Source organism: Monodelphis domestica, chromosome 2 (genome assembly GCF_027887165.1).
Source record: "Monodelphis domestica isolate mMonDom1 chromosome 2, mMonDom1.pri, whole genome shotgun sequence".
Classification (NCBI taxonomy): domain Eukaryota; kingdom Metazoa; phylum Chordata; class Mammalia; order Didelphimorphia; family Didelphidae; genus Monodelphis; species Monodelphis domestica.
The window spans coordinates 68,935,282-68,959,105 of NC_077228.1; the positions used below are offsets into that span (position 1 = coordinate 68,935,282).

Consider the following 23,824-nt stretch of genomic DNA (forward strand, 5'->3'; position numbering starts at 1 on the left):
TCCAAAACAGAGTTTATCTGGATATAAAGGTGGCAAATTGAAAACTGGAATAAACTATTTGAAGTCATTCTACTGATTCAAGAAGCTTTAGTAACTCCACATTTTCTACCAAAGCAAATTTAAATTCCTCTGTAATTTGGCTCACCATCCCTTTTCAGTTCTTATCAGTTTCACATAGGTTAGCCTTTTCATTCTCCTAGAAGCACTCTACTGGTTTCTAACTTGTTGCTTTTATTTATATGACTCCTATCTCCTAAAATACTACTCTTATCTTGTCATCTTCTATATTTCCCCACTCTTTAATGCCCAGCTGAAAGCATAATTCTCCTTTAATCCTTCCCTAAATTTGGATACTGAATGACAATGGAAAAAAGAAGTGAACTTTAGAGTCAGAAATGGCTTTGATGCCTGACATATAAGAGTACTTGCACTACATGTCAAAGGCAGTGAGAAAGATGTCTTGTAAACCTTAAGAAGCTTTATAAATATAAATTATTATTAAGTAAGCTATCCCTAAGCCCTCCTTTCTCTGAACGTCTACTGTGTATAGATTCTATCTTACAATTTAGTACTTAATATGCTGTATTGTTTGCTGTTACTTTCTGTGTGTTGGTCATATCTCTCCAACCAGGGTCACAGTTGTAGAGCTGGAAGAGGTCTTAGAGGAACCTTAAGAAAGGGAGACCCAAGTGAATTACCCATAGTTACACCAGTAGTCTGAGTAGAGCAAGAATCTGAATCCAGGGCAATTTGTTCCCAATCCAGTACCCTTCCTATTGTACCATAATGCCCCCCCTTTTTTAAAACCCTTACCTTCTGTCTTAGCATTGACGCTAAGTATTGGTTCCAAGGCAGAAGAGCTGTAAAGGCTAGACAATTGGGGTTCCATGACTTGCTTAGGGTCACAGAGGTAGGAAGTGATTGAGACCACATTTGAAGCCAGGTCCTCCAGACTCCAAGCCTGGTGCTCTATCCACTGAGCCACCTAGCTGTGTGCCATGATGCCCTCTGTGTCTGTCATAGTGGCATTTCTATAGGAGGTGTTCAATAAATACTTCTTGGTTGATGATGAAATCCTCAAACATAGCAGTCTTTAAATGAAACTAATAAACTGGACTAGATGATTTTTAATCTATGACTCATCCAGATAATACCAGACGGAGAAAGGTTTTGAAGACCATACTTAGGTAGATTTTCTAGATCCTGCTGGGGAAATGAGACTGGAAACTAAGTCATTAACTCTCATTCAAACTGTTAAATTTTTCAGACTTAATATAAAATGAACTAGTGATGATCTAAAGCTTTAGTCACTCTTCAACTCTTGATTTCATAAATTGTGTCCCTCTTTTTAATTGAAATAAGCAGTGAAATAGTACTGTATATCCATTTCCCTGGCCTTCTATTAGAACTGCTAGAGTAGTTGTCTCATTAGACAACACTTTTGGGGGGAAATAAGAGAAAAATATAATATTAATAAATAAATATCCCTCCAGATTATCTAAAATCAACTTTGGCCTTTTCCACCTGCATTTCCACTGTTACTCTAATCTCTGCTTAACATAGTTCCTTTCTGCACATTTAGAAAACAAAGTTTTTTTCTGTTTGTGATGTCTACAGAAATCAGCAGGGTTGAGAAACTTAGTAAAAACCTTCTGAATGATGAAATTTTAATGCAACACTTTGGAAGAAAGCACTCTATAAATCCAAGGTATTATTATTATTGTATTATATTTTTCAAATAAAGTATTCAATCCTTATTCTTAAAGTTTCTTTTTAGTTGAAAAGAACTGATGTGTGTATCAATTATATCAGATGCCTTCATTATTCAGATCCTAAATGTTCAGATTAGGGTAAAAAATAACATTTACTATTTCACATTCACAAAGTGATAAAAATCAGATTTCATCCATGTCCTTGGAACCTGCTTTTAATGCTCAGCTTTAATTCATCCTCCTGGAACTAAACTTGATTTTTCATTTCTTATCTTCTTATATAAGAAAAAGAAGACATTTCTTTTATAATAATTCTAAGAGTTCATTGCCTAATTAGCAATAAAAAGAGTTTAAATGCTACTTTCATCATAATTACTTCTGAAACTTCTTATAGTGAATTTGATACTTCACTATTATCATTTAGTTGTTTTCAGTAGTGTCTGACTCTACTTGACCACATCTGGGGTCAAGCTACTAGAGGGCTTGCATTCTCCAGCTCACTTTACAGATAAAGAACTGAGGCTATCAGGGTTAAGTGACTTGCCCAGGCTCACAGAGCTAGTAAGTGAATGAGGCCAAATTTGGACTCTTAAAGATTATTTTTCCTGATTCCAAGCCTAGGGCCCTAACTACTATGCTACCTAGCTACTATCGCACTATAATAATCACACTATAACACTAATATATTTAATTACACAAAAGGAAATTTTATTTAGACTCTATGGGGAAGTTGGAAAATTACTAACCATATTGTATAATTTAAAGATTATGTTCAGCTATTTAAATTAGTTTAAAGATACTGTATATAACATTTGCAAATTAAATGATAAAAATGATTGCTTACAAAGTATCCCACAAGACCAGTTGTCTTGAGGTAGGCAATATGAAGAGTTAATTGTCAATATGAATTCAAAATCTACATCTCTGCTTTTAGCTATTTGTTATTTTCTAAGCTTCTCTAGAGCAAGAAGCATGTCTTAATAGTTTGTGGGGGTTTTTCCTGATCTATATCTGTGACTTTATTGGTATAGGAAATTCATAGTAAGAAAACTCCTTTTACCATTAGAGATAAGAACCTCTCCTGCAACTTAGTCTTAGGGTACCTAAGGTGCCAAGAGGCTAAAAGAATTGCCCAGTCACATAGCCAGTATGTGCAGGCTAGCATTCTAGTCTGTGCCACACTACTCCTCAGCTAATTATAATACTTTCTATTATATAGCTTTTTACATTAGAAAACACTTCCACCTACATGATCTCATTTGATCTTCTACCATCTGTTAGAGACGTGATCTGTTATTGTCTCTGTTTTATAGATTAATGAGATTGAAGCCCAGCAAGATTGTCTGTTCTGAGGTCGTACATGTATTGAATGTCAGAGCTAGAACTTAAAGACTCCCAGAGCCATTAGTCCTTCCCTTACAACATGCTGTGAGAACTCAATAAATATATTGATTACTTCCAGTGAACCTTTCATAACATTAATAAGTGTGTAGGACACTAGATTCATAATTCAGGCTAGGTTCTCTTTCTAGTTTTTCTCTTACTTTGCTCTGATGTATTGAGTCAGCCACCTATGTGAGCTACAGCTAAAACATTGATTGTATATTCATAAGCCTAAGAATGTTTTGGGGAAAACTGTAATTTTTACAGCCTACAATTTATGCTTTTATAGACTTTGAATTAAAAGACACCTTAGCAGCCATCTAATCCAACTTTCCACCTAATTCAAGATCTCCTTTATTACATTTTTACTTCAACACTTCTAGTGATGAGGGCCTCATTATTTCATAAAGCAGTTTATTTCATTGTCATATGACTCATTGTTAGAAATTTCTTGCTTAAATTGAGCTAAAATGTGCCTCCTTTTCACTTCTCACTGGCACTAGTTTTACTCTCTGAGGGGCAACATGGCATTGTAAATAGGACACTGGTCTTAGGGTCAAGAAGCCCTAAATTTCAATTTTAGCTTGACCACTAGCTTAGTGACCTGGCAAGTCACTTAACTTCTCTGGGCCTCAGCTTCCTCATCTGGAAAATAAGAACTGTAGCCCCTTCCAGCTCTAAATCTATGACTATGAACTACTATGAATCTAATTCCTTTTGTGTCCTTTTTTTTTTAATGGCTACTTACTGCTTGATTCGATCAATGATAGCCTTATTATATATGTAGTTGACACTATTTTATAGATCACCATATGTTGTTTCGATATTTGATTTATAAATAGATCAGAAGGACATCACTAGTTCAACATTGCTAAAAAGTCTTCTGGTGAATGAGAGGTTGGTCTAGTTCCATGTTGGAGGATCTGTGGCACACATGCTGGAGGGGGCTGTTCCCCTCCCCTTCTCTAGGCACCTGAGGACATTCCTCACTTTACCCACCCCTCTGCCCAGCAGCCCAATGGGAGTGCTTCCTCCTTCCCCTGGCGGGTAAGGCAGGGGGCTCACATGTGCGGCATGAAGGTTGCAGTTTGGACACTTGATCTCTAAAAGGTTTGCCATCACAGGTCTAGTTGGTCCTCCTTTTATCCTACTGTTATAAAATAGTCTAGCCAAAAGCTGCTTTGGAAAGTAAATGTTAGATTTCTTGCTTTTATGTGATAATGGAGCAGAACACTTCAAAGGACCTGTGATTGGTGTAGGTTCTTCCTCCATAATTTAATTGGGCATCTTTAGGGTTGCTATGTCTGAAAAATGCATCTCCCTGAAGCCAACCTGATATAGAGCTTGTATAAGGCTGGACCTTTAATGATACTTATCCTTCACCAGGCCTATACAGATTTGGCATAGGATATGTTAAAGGTTTGTTCCACTAGTATGACCTTTAAGAGCCCAAGTACTCCACATAATAATGCATTGGAGCAGGACTTTAATGAAGCAGAATATCACTAATATTTTTCATTTTGTTTTCTGTGCTTAAAAAATGCAAGTGCCCATAAAAAATTTTGCTTGTTTCTAGTAATTCTAGTTATTTCTATTTTAACATCATTCCTCATCCTCAAATACTTCATTTGATCTCCCACCAAGTTAATTAAGTTATAATGCCAGTGTTAGGTAGCATATTAATATTGCAGATGATCAAATGGAGACTCAAGAGAGGTAGAATTGCCTGAGATCACATAGGCACATAATAGATTTTTGAGAAAAAAAAATAGCATTTAGACTTACTCTGTTGTATTTTTCATTCTTGGTGCAGGTTGAAGAATCAGCAATGATCGGAGTAAGTGGTTATGTAGAATATCTTCGTGAACAGGAAGTGTCTGAGAGGTGGTTCCGATATAATCCCCGGCTAACCTGCATCTACTGCGCCAAGTCTTTCAACCAGAAGGGCAGCCTGGATCGCCACATGCGCCTACACATGGGGATCACTCCATTTGTCTGCCGTATGTGTGGCAAGAAGTATACCCGCAAAGATCAGCTGGAGTATCACATCCGCAAGCACACGGGCAACAAACCCTTCCACTGTCACGTTTGTGGCAAAAGCTTCCCCTTCCAGGCCATCCTGAACCAGCACTTTCGCAAGAATCACCCAGGCTGCATGCCTCTGGAGGGGCCTCATAGTATTTCCCCTGAGACAACAGTCACATCCCGGGGACAGGCTGAGGAAGAATCACCTCCACAAGAAGAGACAGTTGCCCCTGGGGAGACTGCACAGGGATCTGTATCCACCACTGGGCCGGATTGAAAGATAGCAGGGGAGAGGGGGAGGGTCCCCTGCCCCCTTCTGGGCCGTCAGTAGCCAGCATCTGAGCCAAGAGCTGGTTCTTGGATTCACAAAATGCCACATCTCCAAACAGGAAGAAGCTCCCAAGATGTTGCCAAACTAGAGGATTAATAAAGTACACAGAAACACTCAAGGCTCTCCCCCTCCCCTTCCCCCACTTCACACCTCAGAAAATAATTAAGCAAAACAGCTTTCTGATTCAGGGATCAACAGCTTTGGTTTGTTAATTTTTTTAAGAAAACATTTTTAAGAAAATCCAGGATAAACTGTACTTTAGTTACCAACCATGGCTTCAATTCTGTGAACTGGTCCAGGTGACTGACCTCGGTGGCTGTAATGTCCCACCTAGCTCCGACAAGCACAGCATTCAGGCCTCTGCCATCCGGACCAGCTGCAGGGAAGGAGGAGGAGGTGGTAAGAGCAGGGCCTTGCTCCTCTGCCTCCTCTGCCAGTCTGTTCTGTTTCCACAGTTAAGGAGAAAGAACGGTTCTGGTGGTCCTTATTCTCATATTTCTTTGCAACAAAATGTGATTGGGGCTTTCTGTTCGCCCCATCCAGGCACCTGGCTTCCTGCCTGATTGCTTCATGTATGCAGCAGCCTCTTAGGGCAGTATGCTAGCGGGCGATACAACCTTAAGCTCCATAGGCTACCAAAAGTTAACTGCTTTGAGGTTTGTGTAAGGCAGTCCTACATTCAGGGGATTAGGTGTGTGGTGAGGGAGATGGGGAGAAGAGGGAAACTTTTTGTGTCTGCAAATGTGAACTAGCACAGGTGGGCATTGCAACTTCTTGACTGGTGAGGGTATATGATAGTGCTTTATACATCTCAAAGCATTAAGCAGTGGCTCTGGTCCAGATGGATTAATGAGCTAGAGGCTGACCACCAAAGTCTTGTCAAGACTCTCTGGCTCCTGGTCTTGCATAACAGCAATATTGTACTCAAAAATGTCACTTCCCAGTGAAATGATGCTGGGTTGTGTTTTTAAATCCATATATCTCCATGTTTGATAAGTTTGATAAATTTTATATAAAGTTAAAAAAAATTGTGTTACAACATTGTGGTTCAGGAAATATAAAGCTTGTATTTCCTGATCATTTGAAGAACCTCACTAATTCCTATGTCACCAGTCTGCCAATTGACACAAACCCTTCAGCAGATTAGTGTTAGTTTGAGAGTATTGCCTTTTAACTAGGACACCCCAGGGCATTTAGCACAGAGCATCATCATGAATACAAAACGAAGCCCCTTTTGTTGCAGCAGGTGAACAAGGGGTTATTTTTTTTTTATCATGTTCTCTTGTTCATTCTCAAAATTTAGCAATATTCTTCACTGGGCCTCCTTGGCATTTTTAGGTATTAATGAGGTTCTCTCAAGTTGAAAATCATGGAGAGAGCTAACCAGACCTGCATATTCCCTTCCCTGGAGGGAAAGGGAAAAGAATTTGGCTTGTGCCTATTTTTTGAATACTAAAGCATGCAGGTAAGTCATAAATAACTGTTTTCAGACCCAAGTGCAAATAGAAGCGAGATATATTTGGCCTCCCTCATTGTTGGAAAGATTACTAGATTTTGTTGAGTTTTGCTTTAAAGTATTTTAAATCAGCAATGGTTTAAGAGATTGCTTTGGTGCAGAAGCACATGAGAGTGAAAAAATAACTTATTGGGTGTTAGCATGCTGGTAATGGTGAACTGCTTGTGAGCACACTGGTCAGGCCCTCCCCACTTCTGAGAACGTTTTGTGATATGTGGAAAGGTAGGCAGAGAACAAAGATATTTTTCAGAAAACAAGAAGTGGAAGTGCAAAGGGTGACTATTAAAAAGTAAATTAAGTGTGTTATTTGTTCTTTAAATTATGAGTGCCCTACTGTATTCCCTCCTCAAGGAGAGGCAATTGCATTTTTTGGAGGGGCCCAGGAAGGCAAAATTTCTTCAAGTGGTATATAATGTTATCATGTAATGAGAGCCTGCCTGTAAAGGGGAGAACCTGCCTCAGATTTCTCTCAAGCAAGTTCTTGCCTTTCAGGAGCAGTAGTTTGTTTTTAGAACCATGGACTGTGACATCCCACTGTTGAATAGAGCAGCAGTAGATATGGTAAGAGCTGTTGTCAGTGTTCCATAGTCAAGCCAAGAGAGAGTTCAAGTTAGACTGTGAAGCTAAGAGAAGTTTTTCACCAGTCACTTTGAGGCACAGATTTTGCCATTGTTGAGTGGAAGAGAAATGGGAGAAAGTCCAGAAGATGCTGCTTTTAGACATAGCTTTGAAACCTACCAAAAAAGGAAAAAGAAAATATAAGTCTATTCTGCTCATAAGAGAAAGTATGCCGGGAAATGCTTTGTTGCTTTGTTAGTTACTTAGACAATTTTAAATGAGAAAGTATAGCTTTTATAACATTACCAAACTGTATGATGAAGTTAAGTAACTGCCATAAAAGAAAAAGTTCTTCCTCCCCGGTATCGTTAATTCCATCCAAGTATAGCAACATAGGGCTACACTGAAGTATGGACAATATTATTCGTGTAGCAGGCCATGAGTGTATGGTGAAGTTTAGTCTCTGTTTTCCTTTATTTAACTTTTCACAGGTTTTTACTGTGTTGATACCGTGAATAGAGGAAAATCCCAGTTTATCCAGGACTTATCAACACAATTCTGTGTACTGGTTCTTTCCTTTTAATTGGCCTAGCCGGAACCATTACACTCATGAAATCCTTGCTGAAGCAAAATAAGGCTTGGAAGAGCAGGTCTTTTTTTTTTCACCTTTCCTTAAAAAAGATTTACTTCTTATAACTGCCCAAAATTCTTATTCAGGTCTCACTGTGACATTGCTCTAGTTCACTGTAAGGTCACTAGAATAGGGATTAGTAATATTCTTTCTACATTTGTTAAATATATTTGTGTGTGTATGTTGTATGTATGTATGTGTATGGAGAATGCCTCTTAAATATGTCCAAAATGGACTTTTTATCTGACTCCTAATTTGAACTGAACCACTGACAGCCAAATTTGAACCTCTGGATGTGTCCCCTGGGAAAATGAAACTAGGTTGGCACTAAGGGCTAAACTTTTTTTAATATCATTTAGCTGTTACTAGTGTATCTGTCAGTTTTCTGTAAAATGGTGGGCACTAGGTATGATCTCTTTTCGTGTTCAGTAAGTGGTACTTTGTAGCAAAGAAGTTGCCTCTTTTCTTAGCAAGAAAACAAAGATGGCAATTATTAACTTTATATTCTGAAATGCAACTTTCATTCTACTGAACTCTTACCCATCTCCTAAATGAAAGTATAAATCTGCTATCTACATGTGCAGTTATAAGTGGGCACAAAGACTAATGCTTTTATTCTCTCTCAACTCATAAGACTCTTTCTAATGTTTTGTTTTCTCTTTACTCAGAATCATATTTACCTCTGACCTCAATTGAATTTATCATGTCTTGAGTTTCATTTGGTGTACATCATAAACCTTCCAAGACCAACTCATCAAAGGGGTGAGTTATGTCTCTTAAATCTTCTAGGACAAGTCAGTAGAACAAGATTGGAGAGAATAGGAGGTAGAGGAAGACTTTTTTCTTTCTTTTTAATTTTTTTGATTATCAGTACCTTCCCTGCTTTTGTGAAATGGTATGAGCAGAAAAAAAATAAGCATTTTCTCTTTATGGCAGTAGATGAAAACTAAAATATCTTAGTTGATAGTGCTCTGATAGGAGAGAGAATGATGAAGTAATAAAGTTCTGTAACTGCTGAAAGCGTCAGTCTCTGTGGCTGTAACAACTTTGGTTGGGCAAGAATTTCCTGTTACTTTGTTATCATAGTATAAAGGCTACATTTTGATTGGACAAAAAGTTTGAAGATGTTATTTAAGGAAATTAATGAGTGGGAAAAGGAAGCTTTAAAGAAATCCAACAGATTGTGATGTGAAAGAAGAACCACAAAGCCTCTTAACATGCAGTAGTCATCACATCACTTCCAGTAGAACCTAATTACTAATTCTTCCTTTCAGTGAATTAAAACTATTTACAGTTATAAAATGCATTTAATTTATTTGTGCATTGAATTGTACAAACTCTAGCCTGTACCACTTCAAAGATTGGATGGAAGAGAGTGGAAAGTGCTGAAGGATGTGTTTTCCTAGGGCATTCTGGGTTGGGGAAAATAAATGTATTTTCATCAGTGATTGAGTCAGGGAAGTGATGAAGGCAAAATCATTAGCAAAGTACTTCCCCCTGGAGCTATGGTTTAATTTGAAAGAATTCTCCCAAGATTTACCATTGCTGCTATTTTATTTCTATAAAATATAGATTGGGGAGTTTGAGCTACAAAGCAATAAATCACCAGTTACTTTAAGAGTTGTTTTGTCTCTCTTACAGACTCCTTTCTCTTATTACCTCTTTTATACAGCTCCCCCTAGATATTGAGGGCTTTGGGTTTGGGAAACCTTCAGAATTGGACCTTATAATTTGCCTGCCTCTCTCTTGAAGTGATAAGTAGATTGAAATTATTATAGTTTTTTATTAGAAACAGGCACAATAGCATTGCTCTTTTAAAATAATTTCCACATTAGGTAAAAGTAAGCTGTAAGACCTTTTAAAAAATAATCACAAAAACAGAAATGTATCTGCATATATATACATATATATGTACATATGCACACCTTATTGTTTTTGTGAGTTTGTGTACCTGAAGTTCTTGTGAATTTATTGGAAACAGACAGTAGAATCAATCCTGCTGGAGAAAATGTGTTTTGACTCTTAACAAAGTACTTTTTTTCAGAGGCCATCATCTTTTCTCTGGTATTGGCATTTTCCCCAAATAAGCATAGTCTGTTTCATTTAAAATAATTAGAAGTTAAACCAGGTTTCTTCATGATTCTGTGTGTGGAAGAATGTACATGTGTGTTCTTAAATACTTATTGTTATGGATTGTTGAGTTTTAAGTTTCTCTTAGAATCATCCTCCTTCCAACTGTGAACAAGTTAACTGTCTTGTAATTTATTTCTTTCCTGTATGTATGTTTGTCCATCATGTTTGCATTGTGAATGGCAGTTCTCAGTGCTCCAGTAGCTTCTGTGCACTAGGAATAGCTATACTTGGACATGGAGAGATATTGGAAATATTTAGAAGATTATGAAAAATAGAAATCCTTGGTGGGGAAAGCTTTAATTATCCATCCTTCAGGTTTATGTAGAGTCCTTGAATTAAAGGAATGTATATGGGCAGGATTCTCTGAGCTATATTGATATACCTTTATGTACTTGTTATTCACTTTGTGAATTCATCAGGTTTAAATCAAAATATAGCTGAGACCCTTAACTTTGTATAATGCCTATCTGGATATACCATTTTATTCTCTAGTCGCCTTCTTCCAGGATAAAGATTTATGGGCCTGGACTGTAAATCCAGTGAATGTTCTTTTTTAATCCTCCCCTATTTAGTAGGCATTTGTCTACAAGATTCAAAAATATTTGTTCAGACTAAGTCACTGTAGAATCTATTCTGGTCTTAGAGCAATTGTACTTATAAATTGTACTTACATAGTAAGTGAACTTATATATAGTGTTGCATTTCAGGGTTACCAAGATTTTTATCCTCTTGTTAAAAATTAGGTTAGGTAAAACTAATGAATAACCAAAATCTGTCCTTCTTTGAGAAGCTTATTATATCAGTATGGTAATACACACACACACACACACACACACACACACACACATACACACACACACACACAGATGTTCTTCAAAAGAAAATTAGTGTCAAGAATGATAACTTTCTTTAGTCACAAATTTTCAACTTTTAAGATTTAAAGACCCAAATTTTAACATCGGTTTATATATTTAGTTTTCCAAAATAATTTTGTATACTTATTTCCTTACTTTCTCAAGTAGCATTCCCTTTCCTTCCTTTTGCTTTCTCACTTTCCCCCCCTTAACTTTCTTTTAAATATGGTAGATACTTTTCTTTTGACCTTTTATATAACTTTAGTGAGTGATCTGAATTACCAGTGGTTGGTTTGTCCCAGGCAGCCTCCCACTTTAGAGCATCTAATTGGATTTTACTCCAGAGAGGTGGGATTTACCCACAGGGAGAGGTGAGACTGAATCTTGGGAAATGTTATTAAAGCAACATAGGTAAATTTATTCCCGAAGTAGAAGATACATTTTTAAGTTATTATTAATAACTAGCTGTTAATTAATAATTAATAACTATGTCCTGTAATCACCAAACTAGAAGAATCCTGTTGGTATTTTGGAAAGATTACAGAACCTTCTTTACATCTCTAGTTACACTGCCCCCCCTGCCATCACAGAGGTGCCCTTTGAGACTATAGCACTAAGCACTAAGGTCTCGAAAGGAGCCCTTGGAACCCATCCACACTGAGTATGATCCATGCCAATGATTTGAAGTGGTAGCACAGTTGGGTGCATTAGCAAAGCAGGCTTAAGAAAGCAAGCCTCCTGGTAGCCCTAAATGGGAAAGCCATTCATTACTAAATTGGTTTTTCATTATCACTTTGAGGAATTTAGGCATACCTCATAGCTCTGGTTCCCAGCATTCCAAAACATATGTACAAATAATTTTTTGCAAAAATTTGGATACCATCTGGGTTTGTGTGACTTTGATTGGTGAGACGTGCTATTGAAATCCAGGGCAATGAGCCTTTTTTGCCCAAGACTGAAAATTGAACCATTCTATGACAGAAATGGGATTGATTATAGGCAGCAAGTTAAGGGGGTTGTAGCACAAAGCTGTTCATCTTGAAAGAAGGCAAAGCCCAGAGCTGTTTCTGGTGTTAAGTTGATGCAGTTCTAGCCCCACTAAGAGAGTCATAGACTGATATAACCTTTGAAGAAGTTAGGTCACCTAAGCCCATTGATTCAAGTGAGAGTCAAAGGACAGGCACTTTTTGTAAAGAATGTCTGGCTCCTTCTCAATTTCCAAAACCATTCTCTGAGACTTCTTTCTAGAAGGGTTTCCATGCAGCTCCTAAAATAGCCCACACAGGGATCACAGGGTGAACTTAATCATATACCCTCGATTCAGATAGCCGCTTTTCACATCTCTCCAGGATATATATCATGTCCCCCATTCTCGTAACAAATGCTAATACTTCATCAGAAAACTACACTGTGGTGGGATGAGATGGAATCACTCAACATCACAGTGGTCTAACTCAATGGCATTTCAAATCTTGAGGCCTACATTAAGACCTGATTTAAGGGCAAGTGTAAAAGATCAGGTTTTTTGAGTTCACCTCTTTCCCATCTAAGAAACAAAAGTCCCCTTAATCTAATTGTGTCCTACAAGAGACTGGTGGCTCAAGCTGCTAAAGTTGTCACATTGAGACTAAGGAACCTGGTCATGGTAGAAGCTTTCTTAAGCTTTTGATCCTTCTATACCTTGGCCTCTGAATCCATTTCAGAGAGCCACAGTTGATTGTTAAATGAAAAGAAGGAATGTCTATTGCTGACACCATCCTATGTACATGACAATTTACAATGGATTCATGAGGAATTAAGTAGCATCTTGGGATTTGCATAGATGTCAGTAGTTGAAAACGGTGATTACAGTTGGGAGCCTACTAAAGGGGAATATGTTCCAGATTTTATGTAATCACGCATCCTAAGGGATTAGATAGCATTACAGAAAAATATGCTTCATTACAAACCCTTTTGGATTGACAAACGCAGTCTCACCCTACTAAACTTAAATCTATGCACTTTAAATGAAATAAAAGAAAATTTTATTCAGGTAGCTTTGGAGGTTTCCTTAAAGGATACTGAGGCTCTACTTTCCTCTGAATAGAGCAAAGATTTTAAATTCTAGACCCATGGCTGAAGCAGAATGACATACTAGACAAGTTGTCATTTGAAGACAACTCTTTTGAGTCCTCTAAGAATGAGGAACCCACTACCTCCCAAAATAGCCCATTCCACCTTTGGAAAACTCTGATCGTTAGGAAATTCTTCCTTACATCAAGCCAAAATATGCCTTTCTATAACTTTTGCCCACTAGTCCTTGTTCTGCACTCAAGGGCCAAGCAGAATAAGTTTCCCCTTTTCCACACAATTGGCCCTTTAAATACTTGAAAACAGCTAATACATTCACTGAGTCTTCTTTTTACAATGGTAAACATTCCCAGTTCCTTCAGTTGGCATGATTGTGACTCCCATCACCATCCTGTATAACCCACTTTTGGATGCCTACCAACTTGCCAGTGTTCTTCCTAAAATTCAACACCCAGAATTGAACATAATACTCTTTATATCCTGATAGAGCAAAGTATAATAGAACTATGTCCTCATTTATTGGGCACACTATCCTTTTATGAATGCAGTGTATTGTTTATGGCTGCCAAGTCATACTTGCTAAAGTACTTCAGTGATTCAGGGTTTCATTGGTATTGGTATTCACTCCCCCACTGCTCCCCATACTTGCCTGAATGTTTTGTTTTTTGCCCATACCCCCCCCATAAATCTTCAACAAAGGCTATACTTAATGATTTGGAATCCCACTTTCTGACGCACTATTTTGTGGGTTCCAGTACACCACCTTATCTAGCCATCCTTTATGCTCCTCCTACATATGATTGTAGATTTAAAGGTGAAAGGGAACTTGAGACCATGAAGTCCAACCCCCTCTTTTAATAGAAGAGGAACCTAAGGCACAGAGAGTTTAAGTGATTATACTCAATGTCTGAGGGATTTGAACTCGGGTCTTTCTGGATTCCAAGTCCAGGATTCTGTCAACTATTCTTCACTGCCTCATGACCAGCCTTCCCCTCAGTCCTTTGCTATGTATCTTTAAAAATGTATTTATGCCATTTTTTGCATATATTAGTTAGTAATGTGCTGTTGCCTACTGAAGCTTCACACTGTTGACCTGTATTGAGCTTTCAGTGCCCCCAAATTCTTAAGATCTTTCTTATGAGAGCTGTTGTCTGATTGTATCTGCTTAAGCAGTTGCATTTTTGAACCCAAGATTCTCCTTACAGATTTATATGTATATATATATATATATATACATCTTTTTAAAATTTCCTCCTATAGTGACCATTAAAGAGTACTTGGCCCATCCTTAACATCAAGACTTCTGATTTAAGAAGTAAATAAAAGCCTAATCAGCTGTTCTCATCCCCTACTTAATCTTTCCTTCATGCCACCTGCCAGGATGTATAGGAGCTGGAATATATGGTCATGATATTATTGAGTAAAGAAATGACTGGAGAAATCTTTGGATTGGTGAAACAGTTTTTCTCTGAGGAGAAACTAGTTGTTCTCAATATCATCAAGTTGTTGCCACAGATTTGTCACCCATTTTCTAGGTATTACTGTGAATGAATGATGTGCTCCAAAGTCAGGCCTAGAAAAAGTAGCATGTGGGGTCTTTTGAATTGTAATATCATGGCTCTCTTGTTCCATTACTAAATGTTGAAAAACCTGTTAGATATTGGTACATATCATACAGTAGCATCAGTTGATAATTATTTTAGATCAGGGTAGAAGCTGAAAACAAAAATGGGACCGATTTCAGAAGCCAATCGTACTAGACCTTAGACTGATTTACATTAGGATTATGGTTTCAGTGTGTGATTTGTTCCTTTTGAGATGTATTCCAAATTGAGAACATTCCCCAATATATCACATGTTGCTTTTGCTATTCAAGATGAGCCAGAGTTACTACAAAGGGATGAAACATGCTGTATGTCAGCATACACTAATTTGAGACTTCACCTACATTTATAATCTTCAGGCAGGTGGAAGTAAATACTATGGCTTATAATGTTCATGTGGCTACTCTCTCTGAGTTTAAAGTTCCTTAACAGAAACATGTTTTATGATAACTTCCTTTGGAATGTGAGCTCCATTTTACCTCTTTCTAATTTTGAATCTTTTTCTTTCTCTAAATATTTATGCTAAAAGAGCAGGTTCCTCTGAATCTCATATTTTTCACATAGAATCTACAGCACAATTTTTTCATGAATTTTAATCCTTAAACATTAGCATGATACCAATCTAATTTTGGACAAAAATAGATCATTGAAATTTAGGATTCTTGACTAGATCTATCAGATTTTAAACATAGTTCCATGGCACCAGATGGTAATAGTCAGACAATCACTAATAGGAAAAGTACATTTTAAAGAAAATAGGGGCAAAGTTGGAATTCTGGTCTAGCAATTTGTTCACCCCAATTTAATCTTTCTCATTAAAGAAGGATTTCGAGACAGTCATTTCTTGTGCCTTATAACTCATTTCTCCAGTAATTTCAGTTTGAGAAAGAACTGCTTCTTGTCAAGTCCTGGGTGATTGTATACAAAGGAAAGGAAAAGAGGGTTCTTGAAAATCCAAGGCCTTTGTTCCAGTCCTGATTCACCAACACTTTAGTGATGGAGAAAAGTAGATTCTGAGTTCATGATGTGAGAAGCTAGGTGAAAGATATGTGAAGTAGTTTAAGCTTTACATCTAACTGGATTTTTAAAGAAGGGGAAATGCTACACCTTTGTCTATTCTAATATGAACCATTTGCCTGCTCTTGGTGAGGAGAAAATCCATCAAGATCACCTAGAGAAATAATTCTTATTCCAAGATGTGTTTCTTTTGCCTAATCTTCTTTCCTCTAGATGGAGCCATTGTGTGGTTTCACTCAATAAAAGTTCCCATTTTAAATAACAATAACTTTTGAAGTTTGGTACTGTGAATGAGAAAATAGAATAAAAGGAAAGGGAATCTGAAAAGATCCCCACATCTTTATTCTTGCTCACCTAGCTCTTCTTAGGAGCAAAAGTCTGAATATTTTAAGTCAATTAAAAATAGATTCAGTGAGGTTAGGCTTTCTGCTTTCAACCTGGAGAACATTTTTCTAATGTAAGTTCACTAACCAGGTATTTTAATACACATAACAATTATAAGGCAGAAAATAGTGGCCAAAAAGAGCCACTGTAAAAACAAAGCTACAGGGTAGGAGAATTATTTTAAATAAGTGTCCCCTAGAAGCCAGTTTTGCCAAGTTGGGGAAATCACCAAGAAATGTGACTGATATCTGCCTATAGAATAGACAAGGCAGTCACATAGGAAAAAAAAGCTAGAATTTATATGGCATTCCTAATTTTTATTTTTACAAAAATAGTTTTAAGTCATATAACTTGTATTAAAATATTGAGCCTTTTTTCAAACTGGCCAAACTTAAATAACACTAATATGAATCAGTATAATTCAACTATATATGCACATTCACTTGAACCCAGATTGATATATTAAAAAGATAGCTCCTGCAGAAGATTTCATAGGAAGTTAGGTTATTTTCTTAATACCTATCTTTTTTCATAAGTATATGTTTATAAATATATTTACTCATCTACTGTGACCTTGGTAACAATAATTTCAATGAGTTATATCAAAGATTCTAAAATTCTAATTCTGGACAAAGAGAGCTTTTTATTGCTTTGGTTGTATTTTGGCCAAGAAAATGTTTCTTTGCACTTTCTATTTATAAAGAAGCTATAGAGCACAGTGTAGCCACTTCATATAGCTGTTCCCTTGATATGACATATAAGTATTAAAGTAAGGTGCGTGTTTAAAAATTAGAGGAAGAGAGAAAGGGACTTCAATATGATCCTGGCCTGAGTCTACCTGGGAGGGGGTTGGAAGTGATCCAAAGCTCTAGGGTTGAGTGAAATAGGGCTGTGAGGTAGCCAGCCACTCAATAGGATGTAGATGTAGGTGCGGGTGTTTTTGTATGAGAGGTGTTCGATTGAAACAGAGAAGTACCTGCAGACTCTTCTACCTCCCGTTCCGAAATAAGCATGTCCCAGGTGCCTGGTTGCCACCAGGTGGAGGCTTGGATGTGTTAGCCACAGCCAGCCTCATCCTCTCTTCTGCTTTAGCCCTGCTACCTCCAAGCACCAACCGAAGGGAATGTGAAGCATCCAGGAGCAAAGAAGAACCAGACCCACATTGGACAGGCTGAAATGTCTGATATTTCCTTATGTGTTAAGGTTTTTCTTATTACTTTTTTGAACCAATCCATTTCAAAGCACTTGAGAACCCAGCTGAGTATTTTGTCTGTAGGCTTTCATTGGCAAGTATGGCCAGTGGAATCACTTTTTCAAAGAGTCATAGAATAAGATGATCCCAAAAGTCTGTTCCGATCCAAAATTGCTGTTTTAGGTCTGCTTCTAAAGTGTTAGGAAGGCTACTCGCCCTTTGAGTGATGATGCTATTGGTGTGTCTGCCTCTTTCTATACGGGGAGTTAGAGACTAAATGTGGATGCTTCTATATAAACTCATTTCAAGGCCTTCCTTTTCAGATCATCCATTTTGTTTTTATTATGCATTAAGTCATTTAAGACAGCTTTTAGCCCACAGCCCATAAATGTCTGAATAAGAGGGCTAAGACTGAGAGGTCATTTTCAGTAAGGGCATGTGTTTCTCAGAATCACATTCATGGCTTCCCATCCTATTACTGCTGTGAGAGTCTGTGTATCTCTTGGGGAATATTTGTGATTATCACAGTGAGTTGGCAAATTGGGACCAGAACCCAGATTTCCAGCCTCTGTTCAATGTTTTTTCCACTATTATGACATTACCTGTTCCATCCCCAGACAGACAGCAATACTGTTATGCAAAGATAAGTCCTTGCATGGCACAGAGGTTGCCCTCAGTATCTCCCTAGGGCACAGCCGTACTCAAACCAGCTCACACCCTGGTGTCTTTTTTGGGGTTTGTTCATACATCCGAGCTGTTAACCTGGCAAAGTGAGATTGTTGGGAGTTTAGTGATGACACATGAGTCTGAAGACCCCATTTTCATGGGCACTGACCTCTTTGAAATTATGCTTGAGAGTGTTTGACCATTGCCAGGGAAAGAGATTCTTCCCCACTGTTGCCAGGAAAAGACTGCCTGTCAGCACAGAACCCTCAAATTCTACTGGTCAGGGGCTCCTTTACCTCAAGGTTAATGTGACATCTAGAATTCTAGTGTTAACTAAGAAAAGAATATATAACTATTATAAATTAATGGCCTAGGTTAGTTAAGATAAATCTAAATATGGCAATAAAATACAAATTTTCCCAAGTTAGGTTCCTGTCTCTATTTAGTGCTTTTAGTTTATATATTACAAAATTGTCTCATTGGCCATTAATAACTAAAACAATCTTCAAACAGAAATCTTTTAGCACAAATTTATCCAAGATTTGTTTCCAATCTTACATTTTTTTTTAATCTTCAAAATACCAAAATCCACATAATGTTGTTGTTTTTTTTTTAATCTTGGGTGAATAAGCAAATAAAAAAAATTATGTAGTCTTTGAATCTGGTTGTTGGGGTGTTGGGCAGATTTCCTTCTTTGAAGGAACCTTAACCTTAAGTAGAGCAAGGCCATCACTCGGCCTTCAGAATACTTATTAGAGTGGATACAGTCAACACTTATCTATTTGTAATGCTTTCTACCTTTTAATACTAAAGCTATGGCCAGCTTTCTACTATGAAGGCACTACAGACAGTGACCAGACAGTGACGGGCTAAAAGCGGGGAAGGGGACGAATCAGTTTCAAAGATGGGGTCTGTTCTATGTGGTAGTTGGCAAGTGAAAACAGATGGCCTTTCTGATGGCTTTAGATAGTGATGAGGACATTATTGGGCATATGATAATAAAAACGGGCTTCTGCCTGAATACAGTATAAATGTTTTAGGAAGGCAAGGGTAAGTGAAATCACGGGAATTCATTCACCATGACTGCTTGTTATCTTTTTCTTTCTTCAGAGCAATTTTCAGACTCTAAGCCATGGTAATACCCTAGACTCAGGAATAAACTCCTGCTTAGGAAAACCCTTTCATTGAACAGAGAAGAATTCTCTTTTGTTCTGATCCTGCCCACACATATGAGGCTGGGTTTTGTGTAAGCCAATAATTTTATTTTGCTTTCTACATATAAAGCCAAAGTGAGCAATGCCCAAGTAATTCTAGTAAAGCATATTAAACCCATGGAGCTGGAGGAAGAATACAATCACCCTACCTCTCTTCTATATCTCTCTTTCATTGTCTTGGATTAACACTGGTTTCTTGAGGTTTTTATTATTATGGAGTAATCTAGATCATTTTTTCTTGGTTAGTGATAAGTAGTCTTCTCTCATTTGCTTTTCTTTCTTTCCTTCCTACCTTCCTTCTTTCTTTCAACTTGACTGATCTAAGGCTAGCTTGATGTATGGTCATTGATTGTGAAGGTGAAGATTACATGATGCAGAGACATTGATTGGCAGATGATGAAATGGGACAGTCTGTGGATAAATGTATCAAAGTAATTCTGGAAAGAGATGGAATCATTCTCTGTGTCCATTTTTGTATGTCTGTGCCTTTTTTTGTTTCCCATTTTTCTGTCTTTTCCAAAAGATGTATAAAATTTGTCTCCTCTAATAATTTTCAGCTCCCAGGTTCCAGTCTTCTGTAGTGTAGACTACATCTCTTCCTGCTCTTGTAATAAAAACCAAGGTACCCAGGTAGTTGTTGTGTGTGCAGCTGGGCAGATAGCCAGCCAGTGCTGACAGCAACTATTAGCAAACAGAAAAGGCACAAATAGATAGATCAGCCATTTCTGTTTTCTTTCCTCTTTGGTGTATTTGTGCTGTAAGTGAAGAATGATGGCTAGGGAAAGAGATTGCCTGCTAAATCATCAAACAGAGAGACTGACACATAAATTAAACAGTGAAAGCCAAGCATAATGGGAGGGTAGGCCCAGGGAACCTTCACTATTTGTCTCTTAGCTTGACTCCAGAGTGAGATTGCAGGCAAAATAAGGCTTTCTTCGTTATTGAATGAGATGCAGTGGTGAAGGCCTGAGTGTTTTCAGTATTCAACAAGTAAAATGAAATAGGCACCTTTCAGTATCTCTCTTTTAGAATAGAAAAGATCTAAACCATTGGTTCCTAAGAAATGAAGGAATTACGTCTTTAATTACCTGGAAACCTTGTTCCTGTTTTGTTCATCATTATCCTTGATTCTCAGTATTTTATGAAACATAGAGGAAAAAGGTTGATACTTCCTGCCTCCTGCCTCTCTCCAAATATAGAGAAACCAAGAATGAGGTATTTAATCAACCAAAAAAAGAAGAAACTACCCATGAACCATGGATCTAAAATAATAGCCCTCATAACTCATCCCTCTTTCCAATTCTTAATTCCAGTGTGAGTGTTCATGGGCACCAGTCTCTTGCCTCAGAGAACAAATTTAACTCCCTGCATTTGCCACAACTAGTAACTTGAATTTTAATGGGTAGAGAGTAGAAAACAGTGGGAACTGGTTATGGTGGATGGGGAAAGAGTTTGATGTAGAAGCACCAAGTTAGAGCCTTTTGATCACATAGCACTTCCTGCCTATTTGCTGATTTGATAAAGGCCTGCAGTCTTGAGATACCATTTATAGAAAAGGCCTCCTTCCTCTCAGGGTGATGGGCCCAAGCTTTCTGTCACCGGGTCATGTTTGACATTTACTACTGCCATTGGAACTTAATGTTTGTCACTGCAAAACCAAGACAAGAGCCATGGGTTGGGTTAAAAGGGACCTTAGAAGCCATCTGACCCCTTCATTTGACAGAGGAAGAAACTGAGGCCCAGAGAGGCTAAGCAGTTTCTGTAGCGTCCCCTTTATCAGCAGTGACTGAGTCAGAGATCAAGCCGATGTTCTTAGATGCCTCCTCTCTTTGGCAGGGTTTTTGCCCCTGTTGCAAGATCTATGGATTACTGTGAAGCTTTACTCCATTTTTATGCTACTCTTAAGCTGCACTGGATTAACGTCTTTTATTTTGGGAGACAGGAGTGTATAGGAAGGAAAAAAGGATCATTTCTACCTTGAAGTGAAAGCAAAAAATGAGGCGAATTCCATACTGGCAAAGTAACTGTAAACCTTGGAGATTTCCCTGGTCCCCTGGCTTTGTGTGCTGTTGCTTCTTGACCCTCTAGAAAATCTTTCTTAAGTCAGCTAACAAAACAATTTTAGAGATTCCATTTTGTGGGGAAAAGATTAATAGAGACACTAGAACTGAGGGGGAGGTTCTTTTTTACCTTAATCCATTGACTTTGCAGCTGGCTAAGAGTTTTTTTCAGGGTGCTATTAGCCAGTCCTTTTCATTCTATTACTACCATCTGAGCCTCTAAATATGACAGCAGCAATTGTGAAATATGGGGGAGGTTGGGTCTGGGATAGTTCTAGCCTTCAGAGAACATCAGGAAAGTTTTTCTCCTTCTTTACTAATACACAAAATTAGTACTTTAAAATTTTAACTGAAGTCAGTGAAGGAGAGGAGTTGATGAGAATAGCCCTTAGACTTATCTCCTCATAGTTTTAGTGGGGAGTCTGCCTATGCTGGTGGGAAGGCTTTGAGGGTAGAATGAGGGAAGAATTAATGTAGCAAATACTTAGTTTCTTTCAGATGATTACAGTTTGAAAGAAGTCTATCCAAACTGTTCTCTATGGTGCTTTTTCTTACATGATGGGAGTTGTCCCATCTCTCCCTCATCTTACCTGGGCACTGTGCCTTCCCACTGGCCTCTATGAAAAGCAAATCATAGTAAACTCAGATGCCAGACTTCCAAGACACGTTTCCCTTCTTCACCTCAGGGCTATCATTTCTGTACAAAGCTGGGGATGTAGCATTTTCCTTCCATTTGGAAAATATTTTTGGTTTTCCTAAGAAGTGGAATATCAAATTGAAAATGACCAGAAGATTCTATTCTGGTAATAGTAGTTAAAGGAATTGGGGAAAAGAAATCCCCTTCCTCCAGTCTTACAATGATACTGCCCCAACCTCTCCTGGTGAGTTTGTAGGTTACCATGACATTCCTAAGCAACACATAAGCTTGGCTAATGTTACAAGTGGTTTTTCCTCATGAATTAACCAAGAAGGATTCACATTGAAACAGACAATCAGTTTCTAAAATATCTCCTAAAATGGAGAACATGGTAGACTATATTTATCAATTAGAATGCTTACAGGTCTCTTTTTCCCTTTTGAAAAGTTAACATTTGAGGTTAAGTCCTTCTCCTGGAGCAATTACTCCATTTAAAAAAGATGCATCAGGAAAACAAATGGCCCAGTCCTGCTTTTCCTCTTCTCTATCACTGCTGAGACTGAGGGGCTGGGCTTCTGCATCTTAGGTTGAAAAGTAGTTGCTTAAAAAGTATGTTTTATCCTAACCTTAAACATATCTACCTATGGATATGAATACTGTAGGGTTATTTTTCCCCCACCTTTTAACCATTGTCACTTAAATGTAAACCACCCCTCCCTTACTGAAAAAAATGCACTTTAAATCTTAATATGTGTGGCTGTTGCTGGCTTTGCAGCCAGATCACTTTTGGTAGGAGTTGAGGAGGGAGAGCTGTTGCCAGACTTTTTGCTGCTGCCATCACCTGGCACATGAGTGCAGCTCTGCCTCCTGCCTCAGCAACCCCTCCCCACAAAAAGTAGACCAGATGGGATTTTGGAATGCACGAATTCAGAGATGTCCGTTTTTAAGTGAGCCCCAACCCCAACCCCCCCAAAGAAAGGAAAAAAGCAATCCAAATGGGAAGAGGTCTCAAAATGTTAGCTCCCCCCTCTATTCAAAAGTCTAGGGTAAATTCCCAGCCTTGGGGATTCTTTTCACAGTTAGGAAAGTTTCCAACTGTATTAACTTCTACTTAACGTTTGTGGGGGGTGGTCGTTGAGGTCCTTTCTTTTGAAGAGTGAGCGTTCCCCCTGAAGAACCAAGTGGTCAAGGTGGGGTCCTGCTCTGTTACTTCTAGATCTCGGAGTTATTCCTTTAGATTATTTTACAAGTTTTCGCAACATTCTCTTCCCTTAGACTCTTCTCTTCCCCGATCACAGGAAAATAGTTCTTGGAGGGGCTGCATGTCTCCTGGAGGTAGCCCCGGGAGCAGTGTTGTGGGGGGAGGGCACAAGGGTGGGCAGAAGACTGGGTTTGGGGCAAGGGGAAACAAAGAAAAGGTGAAGATACAGAACTATATTAACGTATTTAAAGCAGTTTAGCAAAAGCTTTCTCGTTGAACAGCTTTAAGAACAATGTGAATGAAAACTTAGCAACTCGGTTAGGAATCTTTGAAAATTCTATAAATGTATACTTGAAATTCTGTTTGTATAAAGAAAATGCATTTTCCTCTTTATTTTAACACTGTGTAAAAGAACATTATGCATGTGAGTGGTTTGAGAATTAAATGGTTTAATACTCTTATCCATCTGACCCCTTTTTTTGTATGTGGACGCTGAGTTTATTTTAAATTATTTTAGATTTTGGTATGTGGTGGAAATGCTGTGACTTCATGGGTCCCCTGCCATTGGCCTTGTCTAAAGTCTTTCGCAGGAAGGCGGCCTAACGTTCAGCTGATGATTCTGCTGGACAGTGAACA

General features: G+C 38.0%; 1 protein-coding gene across 3 annotated transcripts in view; it reads left to right on the top strand.

Annotated features, from left to right (window-relative positions):
- The window catches only part of ZBTB37 (zinc finger and BTB domain containing 37), a 30,820-nt gene extending 7,171 nt beyond the window's left edge, over positions 1-23,649 (top strand). For 2 of the 3 annotated variants that reach the window (XM_007480820.3, XM_001373338.4), the window contains exon 4: positions 4,909-23,649. In XM_007480820.3, coding sequence (XP_007480882.1) covers positions 4,909-5,397 — 489 coding nt within the window. In that variant the 3' untranslated portion in view covers positions 5,398-23,649. Of the gene's footprint in view, positions 1-1,617; positions 1,709-4,908 lie in introns of all 3 variants that reach the window. The other variant, XR_008916107.1, reaches the window with a different exon arrangement.
- The last annotated feature ends 175 nt before the right edge of the window (positions 23,650-23,824 follow it).